Here is a 14,681-nt window from a genome sequence, read left to right as displayed (position 1 = left end):
TGTGAATAGTTTTTGCACTACTTAGCTTGTCCACAAGATGTCAGTGCTGAACCAGGTTGTTGTTAGTTTTACAGTCAGAAACAAAATGGAGAAACAAAACAACAAGAGCACCACTGAAAAACATAAAAATATTAGAGGTAAAGTAAATTTCAGGGCTAGCAGTTGTTCCTTTAGATAATCACAGTCCAAAGCCATGCCTCATCAGAAACCCATTTATGCACACACAGAAATCTTGGCCAACTGAAAAGTATGACACAGCGCAGCACTCAATACTTTTGCTTGAATTACTCCAACAATGTGGCGTGGGATGGAGTTGATCAGTCTGTGGCACGGCACAGGTGTTATGAGAGCTCAGGTTTCTCTGATAGTGGCCTTCAGTTCTTCTTTATTGATAGGGATGTCATATCACATCTTCCTGTGTACAATACCCTATAGATTATCTATGGGGTTAAGGTCAGGCGAGTTTGTTGGCCAAGTAAGATCAGGGATACCGTTGACCTTAAATCAGTACTGGTAGCTTTGACACTGTGTGCTGGTGCCAAGTCCTGTTGGAAAATGAAATCTGCATCTCCAAAAAGTTGGTCAGCATTAGGAAACATGAAGTACAACATCCCTGTACACGGCTGCATTGACCTTAGAACTCAGACAACAATGAGGAGCAACACCAGCAGATGACATGGCACCCTGAATCATCACAGACTGTGGAAACTTTACACTAGACATTAAGAAAAGTAGATTGTGTGCCTTTTCTTTCTTTCCCAGACTGATTTCCAAAAGAAATTGCAAAATTTACTTTTATCAGAGAACAGAACTTTGAAGCACTCAGCAACAGTCCAGTCTCATGCTTCTGATGCTGTCTGTTGTTCAAGAGTGGCTTGACACAAGGAATGTGGCAGCTGAAACCAATGTCTTGCATACGTCTGCGCATATTGGTTTTTGTAGCACTGACTCCAGCTGCAGTCCACTCTTTGTGAATCTCACTCACATTTTTTCAATGGGTTTTTCACAATTCTCTCCAAGGTGTGGTTATGCCTTTTGCTTGTACACTTGTACATCTTTTCTTACCCTTAACAAACTATTAATAGCCTATGCTGAACAGCCAGCCACTTTTGCAAAGACCTTTTGGGTCTTGCCCAATTTGTGCAAGGTGTAAGTGGTCGTCTTTTGGACAACTGTCAAATCAGCTTTTCCCTATGATTGTTCCACATAAAAAAATGTAGCTCTATGAATACTTTTCAGATGCACTGTATGCATGCATAAACGCACACACACGCGCATATACACACACACACACACACACACACACACACACACACACACACACACACACACACACACACACACACTAAAGTCCTTTCATCCTAATCTGATTTTCTCCATTGACCTCCTGTTGATGTCTTTACTACAAGCACAACAGCCAATCAGATTATTTGTTACTATAACTACAGCCAATCACCTCAGACGTAATTTTTCCAGCCATATGCTGCTCATATCAGTCATTTTAAACTTTTTGCTTGATTTTTTTGTTCTTGGAGAAAATTTCAATACTTGCATATGGATTTGTAACTGATACAGGCAGGAACACAAGAGTGGAGGAGGAGCAGAAAGAGATTAAGCAGATTAAAGCTGGATTGATGAAGCAGCGTCTTTCCAAGAACGAGAGAAACTAATCATCGAATCATAAACAAATGTTCATGTTGCTGATGACGAGCTGAATATTAGAAAGACAGCAGTGTATAAGAAAGGCATGATGGCTGAACAGACCTGCTGAACAGAAATGACAGAGAAACACAGAGATGGATTAACACTCAATGCTAAAGCTCAATGCTTTGCACAAGACACACTGTTGCACAGGTATGTGACTTTATAGTTTATTCTGTCACACTTTACTACAAGGTTTCTTTTGTTAATGTATTTACAAATATGAACTAATAATGCACAGTACTTTTACAGCATTTATTATAGTTCAATATTTACTAATGCATTATTCTTTCTTGTTAACACCAATTAATGCAGTTAACATGAACAAAACAATAAACAACTTAATTACCATTAACTTACATTAATTAAATATGAATAGATGATGATATATTTAACCCTTATGTGACCTTATTGTTGTTGTTTCTGCCTTTTTTTAATGGTAACTGGATAGGTTAGTGTATTTTTATTGTAATTTTAATTGTTTACTCTCATTTTCCTTAAATAAATCTATTTGAAACTTTTTTTTTGTTTTTGTTAAAATGTTAAAATGGCTTTTAAAAAAAGAGATTCTCCAGAAGAAAAAAATATTATTAGACATACTGTGAAAATTTCCTCGCTCTGTTAAACATCATTTGAAAAATATTTGAAAAAGAAAAAAAAAATTGGCGAGCTAATAATTCTGACTTCAATTATATATATATATATATATATATATATATATATATATATATATATATATATATATATATATATATATATATATATATATATATATACATACATATATATACATACATATATATATATATATATATATATATATATATATATATATATATATATATATATATATATACATACATATATATACATACATATATATATATATATATATATATATATATATACATACATATATATATATATATATATATATATATATATATATATATATATATATATATATATATATATATATACATACACATATATATACATACATATATATATATATACATATATATACATACATACATATATATACATATACACACACACACACACACACACACATTTACATATATACACACACATATATATATATATATATATATACACACACACATATATATGTATATATATATATACACACACATATATATATATATATATATATATATATATATATATATATATATATATATATATATATATATATATATATATATATTATTATTAATCTTTGCATAATAAATATTTGTTAACAAAATTATTTTAATCTAGTTAAGCCTTTAAAACACACTTTAAGCTGAATATTAGTATTTTGCAAATTAACTAGTAAAATATTATGACATTATTTTGTGTATTTTTATGTATTATTAAGTAATTACAAATCAGTTTTTAGAACTGCAATGTTTAAAATTCATATCAAACTCTCTTCATTAAATGGCACTTGAGAATTATTTGAAGAAGAATAAAAAATTAACAGGAGGGCTAAAAAAAGTATTGGAGGATCATGGGTTGGCTTCAAATTTGAATTATTATATTTTACATTTTATTTTTTTTATTTACTCTTAAAGATACTCTTAATTTATTTAGAAAATAAATTTTTTATTCATTATCTGTGTGATGAAAAATCCCATAAAATTGTCTGACTCTATTGACATTACTTTCAGAATCCCTTGCTTTATACAGGCAGTGATTAGGTGGAGCTGTTGTCATAATGTCACTTGCAGTGGATGAGACAGCAGGTGATCTCCCGGTGAGGGATGTGGGCTTGAGAGCTGGACTGATAACTCTTCTCGCAGGTGTGTGTGTAGAACTGACAGGGTTAGTTTTATTCAAATACGTTGTTGAATGAAGGGATCAGTTGAAGATATGCTTTATTTCAGACACAGATCATGACACCAGAAGCTGGAGAAGACAACCACAGGTGCTCAAAATAAAAGGTAAAGATGTCCTGATTGTAAACAATTAATAAGCCAGATAATTTCTTATTATAAATAAGCAGTCCAATGCAAATTTATTAGTCCTTGTGTGAAATTAATTGATAATTTTTTTTTTCATAATTTCAGCAATCACAAGTAATTTTGTAAGATAGTAATATTCACCCTAAAATGTGATTAAAAATGATTAACTAGGTTAATTATGCAAGTCAATGGACATTATTGGTTTGTTCTGTAGCCAAACTAAAATAAATTGTTAGAAGTTGGTGGTAACAACATGGGTTGGATACAAAGTTGCAGGATTATTTAAGAATCTTCAGACAGGCAAGGTCAGCATGGGAGCATCCAGGAAATCCAGATAATGGTCAATATCACAGGCGACTATAAGGCACGTAGTGAAACAATGTAAACAAAGAAACAAGAGTCAACAACACAGAAGGGAAAACAAGTATGATGCTTAGAATGCTCACTACAGGGTAACAAGACTTAGCCCAGAGGTGTGTGTGTGGTAAGTGTTTGTATAGTCTATGTAATTAGTCTTTATGAGCTTCAGCTGTGTGTAATCGGGGGGTTGATCTGGAACTGGTGTGTAAGTGAGGTGCATAACGGGATATATAGTTCAATGCGGTGGCAGATGTGTAGTTGGGTGAATGATATAGGCTGTTTCTCAATACACTTTCTTCAGAGATCTCGCGTCCTTGTGTAACATCATCATTGACTGCCAAAGTTCAGTTGTAAAACTCACGTCCGCAAGAATGGAGGACTCGTGAAAGTTCCCGGATGTGTTCTTGATATTGAAGATGCGTCAATACAGACTTAAGTGCAAAACTTGCTTAAGAAGTCCTTGTGGCTGATTTTAAAAAGAGCAGGTGGGAAGCACAGTTTTAAACCAGTTAAATATTAAAGTTTAGAGTTATAACTTATTTATTCTAAAAATAAAGCGGTTTCCCTAAATGAAATGGTGAAAGTAAACATTCACCATGAAATCTTGATAAATACATAGACACATTAAGGGTGTTTATTTGCTGAAATTCGTACTAAAATTTGTTTTGTATTGAGAAATTGAGAAATAGCCAGAGTGTTCTTTAGTGATCTGCAAAGGCGACTAATTTGATCTGGTACATACTGGTTACAAAGGTACCAGTGCTATAATGGCACCGGGTTTCGGTACCCAACCCTACATTTAAGGCAACATGTTTACTCACTTTTTATTAAAAAAGTAACTAATAGATTTTTACAGTGTATATATTCTTATACTGTATATCACAAATGTCATTTTTTCTGCCCAATTTTTAGAAAACTTATACAATATTACTGTTTTATAAGTCTCTCTGTATTTATACAGATCGTCAGCGATTATTCAGAGTACCACGCGAGCAGCTGGAGGACCAGTGTCACCGACTACAGGAGGAAAACACACTTCTCAAACAACACAGCCGCACACAAGAGCAAAAACTACGCAGGTAACACAAACCAACTTAAAAATATATTTTGTCACTAATTTTAATGACAGTTCCTCAGCGTGAGCAAACAATCCTGTGGATTCATGTAACCTGGATGTTGTCATGTTTAAACCTAATTGCCACTTTTATTATTGTTATTATTATTATTATTATTATTGGTTTGTGTGACAAATCCTCAAGAACTTTTGTCTTGGCTGTTTAGGTTGTCAACTAAACTGCTGCGGTTAAAGCATGGATCATCGGCTTCTGGTCGGGACGGAGAGCTGGAGGACACCATTGAAGAGCTAGAGGCTCGTGTAGCGACCCTAGAGAGTCAGAAGGGGCTTCTGCAGAGTAAACTTAATTTAGCCAAGCAACACATCTTAGATCTGGGAGTCAGAACACATATCAGGCCACGAACAGGTGAGGAGTCACTTACCAAAAAAAGACAGATTTACTATGAAATCACTGTGTATTGTTTTAGGTATGGTAGGCTTGTTACAATAAACATTTTTATTTCATATTATTTATATTATTATTCATATGTTATGGAAAGTGATATTATTGTCATTGTAAGACCATTTATATCACTGAACAGCATAATAATGCAAGTAGGGATAAAGACTTTCAAGGGACACATTATTTTGATTGTTGAGGTTATTAAGATTCTGTAACATGAGAATGTGCCATTTTGGACTGTGACTTTTATGGAGGTGTGCTGCAGCTTTGAAACAGGGATGATTTGTGACCCTTAGATTTTCAAAATGATGGATTTTTCTTTTACATAATACAAAATCAATAGAGTGTTAAATGAAAAGATCATGTTTCGAGAAGATATTTTGTAAATTACCTGCTGTGAATATATCAAAACAACATGGGTCTGAGACCCACTTCATATCTGTCAGGCAGTGAAGATCACAGATATTTAAAGAAATCACATCTTAAACGTAGCAATTTTGTAATGGAAAGACAGTTCACCATAAGCCCTTGGGCTGGTAGGCTGAAAATGAAAAGTCTGTTTGCATATACACCATTTACACAACTTTAGAGATGATTTTTTCCCCCTCTTTTTATTTATTTACTATATATATATATATATATATATATATATATATATATATATATATATATATATATATATATATATATATATATATATATATATATATATATATATATATTTTTTTTTTTTTTTTTTTTATTTTTTTATTCCAGACTTTCAGACATTTTTGACAAATATTGCCCTATAATAAACCAAACATCAATTGAAAGCTTATTTATTTTACTGCCCAAAAACGAACACTTTTAACTCTGGTCCAGTGTCAAATTTGGATAACTTGTTCCAAACAGTCAGCAGATTTAAGGAAAATGTGAAAATGTATTTTCTCTTCAGCTGTCAGTAAGCATTGTTTCTAATCTAGTTCCCTGAGCTCGCTGACATTTTCAACAGAAGTTGACAGAGGTCGCTCACTCAACTAATATGTCATGTTTAAATTATTAGTATTAGTAGTAGTATCATTATTAGATTTGTAATTCATTTTTATGTAAAAACAATGAGCGATTCTGAGCTCACAAAAATAGCAGTGTGCACAAAAATTCACTGATTATTTAGTTCTCCATTGTGTCTGTTTATTTACTTATGTAAATGTGTGCAAATATACATTATTAAGTGTGTAAAGAATATTATTGAATAATGTTCAAATGTTCATATAATTTATTTACAATACATTTTGTAAAGTAATATGTTACTGTATGTTTTTTCAAATTGGATTTGAGTTGTAAAGTTTAAGTAAATCTTAAATAAAACTTTCATGTTTAAGTTTTTTTGTTACTATGCTTTCCAAATCATTCCACATATATCCACAGATTTGTCCACCAAAAAGTATAGCAGTTATTTTCATCTATTGTGTGATAAGTTGATTTGTTGATTATTGCAATAGGCCTACACTTGATAGATTTGTAATACTGGTGTATTTTTAGACATGCACCTTGGACATTTATTTATTTTTTTTATCTTTTAGGGCGAGGTGTAGATGGTGATGGAGGGGTCAGACGAGCTGCCCAAACTGCTCCTGCCCGCTGTGGCATCAGTTCCCTGGACGACACCAGAGGAGAGATGGACCGATTGTAAGTTGACCTGTGGATGTGTGCTTTAAGATACTATGGATATATATACTGTATTGAAAAAATACACAACATGTTCTTGATGTGATATGAATGTGATAATGCTAATCTTATAAAAATACTCAAAGAAGTGCATTTTTGTTTTTGTGGTTAAATGTCAGTTCTTTAAACTAATGCTAAGGATATTAGTAAAAATGGAGCATCATCATTATATAGTCATGCTTAAATAAAAAAAAGCAAAGAATATTTCTATTCATTGCCCTCGATCTTTCTGTTTCTTTCTCCTTCATATGAGCAGACTTGCATTACTCAGGTTTGTTGGTTGTTTTATATGTTTGCATAATTGCAAAACACAGTGTAGTGCTACGCTTCATAGATGTGAAGAAAGAAAGAACGATTGAAAAATAGCCGTGTAGTGTTACATTAAATAAAAACAGTGTAAACACTGAAACCATTTTATATCATTTCTTATGATTTATCATGATATCTTATTTGAATTATATCTGCTCATGGCAATCTGATACTCATAGATACTTCAGCCATGTTCATATGCTTTTAGCCACAAAAGACTTAGCCAGTATTTTATTTATTTTCTTTACTATATACTTATTTGATCCAACTCCATCTTGATGATTCAAATCCATTTTGATGATCCATATCCATATGGTAGGTCAGCTTCCATGTTATTAATTTGCTGTTTAAAACACCTATTAATCACCAAACCAATGTATTACCTTGCTTGCTCGTTATCTGAATCTGGCTTTTACCGTCTTCTTGCATGTTTTCTCTCTCAGCAGATCCACAGTCATAGAAAGCCAGCAGGGCAGAGTGGCAGAGCTGGAGTTGACTGCTCAGTCACTAAGAGAAACACTCAGAGACAAAGAGAGAGAAATCGAAGGTATCGTTAAAGACCTGCGCAAACAACAAGTGGATGGACACAGGTAGGTTTATTAATTACAGTCGAATGAACAGTACTTGTAAAATTGCTGATTCAGTCACATTTAACATTTGTGCTCATGATTTTAATTCAGAAGTAAACAGAATCAGCACACTGCCACTTTAGCACACACACACAAAAAAAAAACAATTTGATCACACAACGTGTTAACGTTTAAAACGTCAGGTTGAAACATTACTTCTGTCTCTATTTTGTTTGGCTTGATCAAGCACCTGCCTTCACGATTTTATTTAATTCCGCCAACAAATACTGCTCAATGGCGTCAACACAGTGTGTATGTGACATTTGTTTTTGTTTTTCTTTACAGACTTATTATAAAAGATAATGTAGATGTGATCAGACTGCAGAAGCAGCTCTCTGAAAAGAGTGCCGCCCTTCTTGTTATTCAGGAAAAGTTTGGTGGTCTTCAGGAGGTGAGCTATAAAACCCAAACTGACCAAAAACATTGGTAAAAATGATCAGTTTTAAATGACATAACTATTGTTTGACTTGTGCTTTAGACTTCACTGGTTTAGTGATAAAATCACTGTAGTGTGCATAGACACTAAAACCCATAGAGTCATTCTCAGTCTTGGTGTAATAGTGATATGGATAGTGATAATAGTGAATTGAAGTAATAGTTTTTGGTCATCAAAATGGAGGACATTCAGCACACATTCACTGCAGAGGATCTTAAATCATGCAGGCGGCAGAGCATTCCTATACATTTTGTAAAGAAATGAATGTCAGAAAGCTACCAATAATAACAATAAAGTTATTTCAAATGACTTCGGTACACTGTATAAAGTAAAAATAGTATAAAATACCATTAAGCATTGCTTTACAGCATATGTGCTGACTAACTTTTTAAATACTTATGAAAAAGTTAATGGCAGAAAATATGCTACATATATCCATTTAGAAATATGTTTACTAGGTCAGCACCAATAGCCTAGTGGTTAGTGCGTCGACACATGACACTGAGGTGCTCGCAGTGACCCAAGTTCGATTCCCATCTCGAGGTCCTTTGCTGATCCTTCCCCTATCTCTGCTCCCCACGCTTTCCTGTCTCTATATCTCCACTGTCCTATCAATAAAGGTGAAAACCCCTAAAAAAGAAATAAAAAAAAAGAAATGTTTACTAGGAAAGTGTTGGTGACATATTTCTGGATTAAAAGATGTATATAATTCTCATTACTCTTTCACTTTTTTAAGGCTTACGAGAATCAGCTGGAGGAGGTGAGTTTAACTATAAAATCTTATATTCTTTTAGGGCCTTGTTAAACTTTTCTATTTCAAATTTTGTAATATTATTTGTGAAGAAGATCCCTTTACACATAAATGTGTCTCCGCTAAATAGACATCACTCTAATCTTCAAAACCCATGCTATATGCTAATTTAACTAGGGTACATTGATTTAAGCATCAGATACACCACATTTTCATTTATTTATTATTATTTTTTCACATAAATTTAAGCTACATATCTTATTCTGCATACAAATTATTACATAGACTCTTGTTCCAGTAAAACCTCAACACAAGCACACGAAGTTTAGAAGAATTACACTGATAACATTAATAAATGGCGTTGAATATTGGTGTGTGTGTGTGTGTGTGTGTGTGTGTGTGTGTGTGTGTGTATTTTTAAATATACCGAAGGGCCAGAAGTCTTTAAAAGAGAGCCAGGAAGCACTGCTGGGGAAGGTGGAAGAACTGAGTGAGCAGCTGAAACAGGAGAAGCAAAGAGTGCTAACTCTCGAAGGTCAGCTCAGTGCTGCCACTTTTTCACTGCAGGCTCTGGGGGAGGTACTGATTCAGTTTTACCTTTGGACTTTTATTGAAGGCTTTCCTGTTTGCCGTCTTATATTATCATCATCTGTTTTACAGCTTCAGGAGAGGGTTTTAGACCTGGATGGGGAGAGAAACCTCTTAAAGAAGAGCTATGACTCCCTTCTGGAGAGGTCAGTATTTCATAGGGTCTAAGCAGAGACTTTGGGATTGGAATACTTTTTACAGACATAGGCAAAAGGGACTTTATAAAGGAATAGGTCACCCCCAAAATGAAAAGTACCCATATTTTAATCACCTTCAAGCCATCCTCAGTGTATATGACTTTCTTCTTTCAAACGAACATAGAGTAGTTTTACATTTTATTCTGGCTCTTCCTGTATAATGGTCTTGGGTAGTGGCTCGTTTTTGCAGCTTCCAAAAGTGCATAAATCTGCCACAAAACTAAGCCATACACCACCAGGGGGATAGCACATGTCTTATAAAATGGATCAATGTGTTTTTGTGACAAACATTTGTTAAATATTTAAATTAGAAAACTCAAATCAATGACTACTAGCCACTGACAAATGTGTTTCCTTCCAACTATTTTTGTGTGCATTTTAGAATATCACAGATAAACTTATTATCCAGTCAGAAAATATTTGCATAAATTATGGGATATGGGTCTGATGGGACAGCATTACTGGAGTTATTTTCACTCTCGCCCATCTTTGATTCCCAGCTAAATTGGCCTTGAGCAAGGCACCTATTACTCCTGGGACCCTGCAATAGCTGCCCACGGCTCCGGGTTTGATATTTAACCATACTTGACAATAATCACTTTACTTTATTATTGCTTAAATTGCAATAATGAACCATTGAACCAGTTTTTTGAACCAGAAACAAAGTGGTCCAGTTAGAACCAGTTAGCGGAATAAACCACCAACTTATCCAGCATTTGTTTCACACAGTGGATGCCTTTCCAGCTGCGACCCAGTACTGGGAAACATCCATACACACTCACATTCACACACATACAATATGGCCAATTTAGTTTATTAAATTCACCTATGGCACATTGCTTTGGACTGTGGGGGAAACCAGATCACCCAGAAGAAACATGCAGAGAACATCCAAGCTCCACACAGAAATGCCTGACCCTGATCATGTGTCCCATGTCATGACCAACCCTGTGCCTGCAGATTTCAGCTCCAACCTAGATCAAACACACCTGCCTGTAATTTTCTAATAATGTTCAGGTCCTAATTAATTAGTTCAGGTGTGGGTTGGAGCTGAAATCTGCCGGAAGGTAGATCTCCAGGAACGGGGTTGAGCACCCCTGTTTTAAATAATGCACCATTTCTTGCACAGCCTGTTCATTTTGCTTCATAGAATCTTAATGTGTCATTTAGGAGTTTAATTTTTGTTTGTCTTGATTTTTTTTATTAATGGGTTTTAAATGAAGGGTTTTATCTAAAATAAAAATAATCGTTTAATGTACTGTATCTACAGTCTACTAGAAGAAAATGACCTACGTCTTGGATAGCTGGAGGGTGAATAAATTAACAGCAAATTATAATTTTGGGGAATCATTGCTTTGAGAAATAGCCAGCTTTTTCTGCACTTTTAAATTGTGCTTATTTATATAGTTTTATCCCATCCTCCTTGTATTTAACCTATAAAACTGGCTTTTAATCTTTGTCTTTTTACCCTAAACCCATCCTGTAAAACAAGTCATTCTTATTTGCATAATACTCTGCATAATACTGATTATTTCAACGCAAATCCACTGCAATAACAAGGCAAATAATATAATGAATAATGCAGAGTTTATCAAATATAAGATAAGTTCAAATTCTGCTATAAAGCAGCACTAAACCAGTTCTTTGTTAATAAAGTTTCATATAAATCCTCTGCAAATGTAGCAGATTTGGAAATAGCAGCAGCTATTCTATAAGCTATTCTACATTCTTAACAATTCTATAATCTATAAACAGCTAAACAGAGGATAGCAGTCTTCTTGAGCCAGATTTGGATGAATTAAGTAACTAATAAACAATGTGTGAACCTGAAACTGGAAAAAATCTAGAGTAAAAGCTATATGCTTTGTAATAATTTATATCAATGGTTTCCACCACAGCACTATGTCCATCCAGAACCATCAAAGAGATAAACATGAAGAAAAAGAGGAAAGAAAGGAAGAGTTAAGAGAGGAAGGATGGAGAGAGGAACTTCAGAGGCTTAAAGAAAGACTGGAGGAAGCAAGGAGTGAAAAGAAAACACTGGAGCAGGAGAAAGAACAGATGAGGCATGAGATTGATCAAGTTCAGAAGGAGAAGGAGCGAGATAAAGGTACTGTAGTCCAACCTGTAGTGATGTCTTGCAACGCCAGAACATTAAATAGCAACATCAGTTCTGGACCACAAATCTGTTAAAAAAGATCATGTTTGGATTTCACATACAGTAGTGACAGTTCAAAATGACTACTACCTCCCCGTGGGACACCGCCATGGGACAAAGTGATTAGTAAACTGTTTAGGTGTAATAGCAGTTTGTGTCAATTCCACCAGGGAGCATAATCTAACCACAAACTTGTCAGCTCAATGCCTTCCTCAGTGCGTAAAAAGTTCTTGAGTTCGTTATTATTTTTTTCAACCAATGAACTATACTTACACTCACCGGCCACTTTATTAGGTACACTTGACCAGTACCGGGTTGGACCCACTTTTGCCTTCAGATCCACCTTAATCCTCCGTGGCATAGATTCAACAAGGTACTGGAAATATTCCTCAAAGATTTTGGTCCATATTGACATCGTAGCATTTATAGCATCTATAGCATCTATAGCATGATAGATTTGTCGGCTGCACATCCAAGATCCAATCTCCCGTTTCACCACATCCCAAAGTTGCTCTATTGGATTGAGATCTGGTGGAGGACTGTGGAGGCCTTTTTAGTACAGTGAACTCATTTTCATGTTCAAGAAATCAGTCTGAGGTGATTCACACTTTTTTTGTAAACCCTAGATATAGTTGTGCGTGAAAATCCTAGTAGATCAGCAGTTTCTGAAATACTCAAGCAGCCCGTCTGGCACTAACAACCATGCCACATTCAAAGTCACTTAAATCGCCTTTCTTCCGCATTCTGATGCTCACTTGAAACTGCAGCAGATCATCTTGACCATGTCTACATGCCTAAATGCATTGAGTTGCTGCCTTGTGATGGGCTGATTTTGAAATTCGCCAGCAGTTGGACAGGTGTACCTAATAAAGTGGCCAGTAAGTGTATATGTTTAAATATGTATATCAACTATAATAATATGCACACGTTCATATAGGATATGGCCATATACAGTATCAAATTTCTGTATTAGTTGCGCAGTCAGATTGGACTGTCACAATACAAAACACACCTGATGTTTATTTTCTTCACTGTTGATGCACACACATCTCCTCACTTTCTGTTTTCAGATATGGTTATGTTCCTCAGAGAAAAACACGACTGCTTGGAGCGAGAAGTGCTGCAACACAGACAGGAAGTCACATTGTTGCAAGAGAAATTAGACTCAGTTACAAAAGTAAGATAAAATGACATCACAAAGAAAAAGAGAATGGGTACTCTTACGGATGGATATGGATACTCGTATATTCAATTCGATAGAAAAGTGTTTTGTATTTGTTCCATATTTTGCTTTTCATTGTCCATCAGGAGTTTGATATGAGTGTGGAGGATCTAAGTGAGACTTTGCTGCAGATTAAGGTAGTTTTTAAATGCTGTGGGTATTTATATCCAAACAAAAAGAGTGTATGTTTCATTCCATTCTTCTGTTTCTTAGGCCTTCAGAATGCAGCAGGAGACTCAAGGTGTGATGCGCTTTCTGAAAACAGATGTAAAGTTTGAAGACCCATCAAGGGATTTGACCGCAGTACAGGCCTCGTATGCAGAAACAGTTTTAGAACTCCAGAAAACCAGAGACTTATTATTACTACAGCATCGCCTTAACGCTGATCTCCAGGTTTGTGTGCTTGCAGTGAGAATATTGGGTGTGTTGTGTTCCAACCATTACAGTGTTCTCTTTTATAGAATGAGATGACGACAGTTCTTGAAAAATCTGAAAGCGAGAGAGAGGAGAACAGGAGGAGGGCAGAAGAAAAAGACAAGTTGTTAAAAAGCAGAGGCCTTCAGATCAGCAATTTGCAAGGTTAGAAAAAACTGCTGTTGCAGCATGTACAAAGTACAGGAGACCAGGGAAAGTTGACATAAATTCACAGTTTAAAGTCTGATTTTTATAGCTGTTACTTTGCATGTTGGATTCAAAATCATTTTTAATCAGTATTTTATGTTTAAAAATAACAATTAATAAAATAGTAAAATACTAAAACAGTCATTAAATACATATTTTATTTTTAAATTTTATAATAAAATTACAGTAATAGATTTTAATGATTTATCCTGAATTATACTTAAAAAAAAATTTTTTTTTTTTGAATATGTTTGTAGTTTTAATGATTGATAAATGACTATGACACCAATACACTGGGATGCAGGATCAGTATGCGTGTTTTACTGCAACCCATATCAGGAAAAAGTTGGGACAGTATGGAAAACGCATAAATAAACATCAATTCCTGCAACACATTTCAAAAAAAGTTGGAACATTAAATTGTTTACCACTTTGTAATGTTTCTATTTGTTTTCACAATGTTTAAAAGACTTTTAAAGACTGAACGCACCAAGTAATGCGTGTTACGGGTGTAA

General features: G+C 34.4%; 1 protein-coding gene across 11 annotated transcripts in view; it reads left to right on the top strand.

The window, feature by feature from the left end:
- Window positions 1-1,298: 1,298 nt before the first annotated feature.
- The window catches only part of rpgrip1 (RPGR interacting protein 1), a 30,581-nt gene continuing 17,198 nt past the window's right edge, over window positions 1,299-14,681 (top strand). For 2 of the 11 annotated variants that reach the window (XM_087309119.1, XM_087309115.1), the window contains exons 1-16: window positions 1,359-1,854; window positions 3,397-3,509; window positions 3,594-3,650; window positions 4,993-5,110; window positions 5,313-5,512; window positions 7,111-7,216; window positions 8,008-8,154; window positions 8,479-8,584; window positions 9,366-9,389; window positions 9,813-9,959; window positions 10,041-10,114; window positions 12,064-12,275; window positions 13,394-13,500; window positions 13,632-13,682; window positions 13,759-13,938; window positions 14,007-14,124. In XM_087309119.1, coding sequence (XP_087165245.1) covers window positions 3,425-3,509; window positions 3,594-3,650; window positions 4,993-5,110; window positions 5,313-5,512; window positions 7,111-7,216; window positions 8,008-8,154; window positions 8,479-8,584; window positions 9,366-9,389; window positions 9,813-9,959; window positions 10,041-10,114; window positions 12,064-12,275; window positions 13,394-13,500; window positions 13,632-13,682; window positions 13,759-13,938; window positions 14,007-14,124 — 1,732 coding nt within the window. In that variant the 5' untranslated portion in view covers window positions 1,359-1,854; window positions 3,397-3,424. Of the gene's footprint in view, window positions 1,855-3,377; window positions 3,510-3,593; window positions 3,651-4,992; window positions 5,111-5,312; window positions 5,513-7,110; window positions 7,229-8,007; window positions 8,155-8,478; window positions 8,585-9,365; window positions 9,390-9,812; window positions 9,960-10,040; window positions 10,115-12,063; window positions 12,276-13,393; window positions 13,501-13,631; window positions 13,683-13,758; window positions 13,939-14,006; window positions 14,125-14,681 lie in introns of all 11 variants that reach the window. The other 9 variants (XM_087309121.1, XM_087309117.1, XM_087309124.1 and 6 more) reach the window with 6 other exon arrangements.

The sequence above is a fragment of the Danio rerio genome, chromosome 24 (assembly GCF_052040795.2).
Source record: "Danio rerio strain M-AB ecotype USA chromosome 24, GRCz13ab, whole genome shotgun sequence".
In the NCBI taxonomy this organism is placed as follows: Eukaryota; Metazoa; Chordata; class Actinopteri; order Cypriniformes; family Danionidae; genus Danio; species Danio rerio.
Note: the sequence above shows the minus strand (reverse complement) of the source record. Positions and strands in the feature narration are given on the sequence as shown.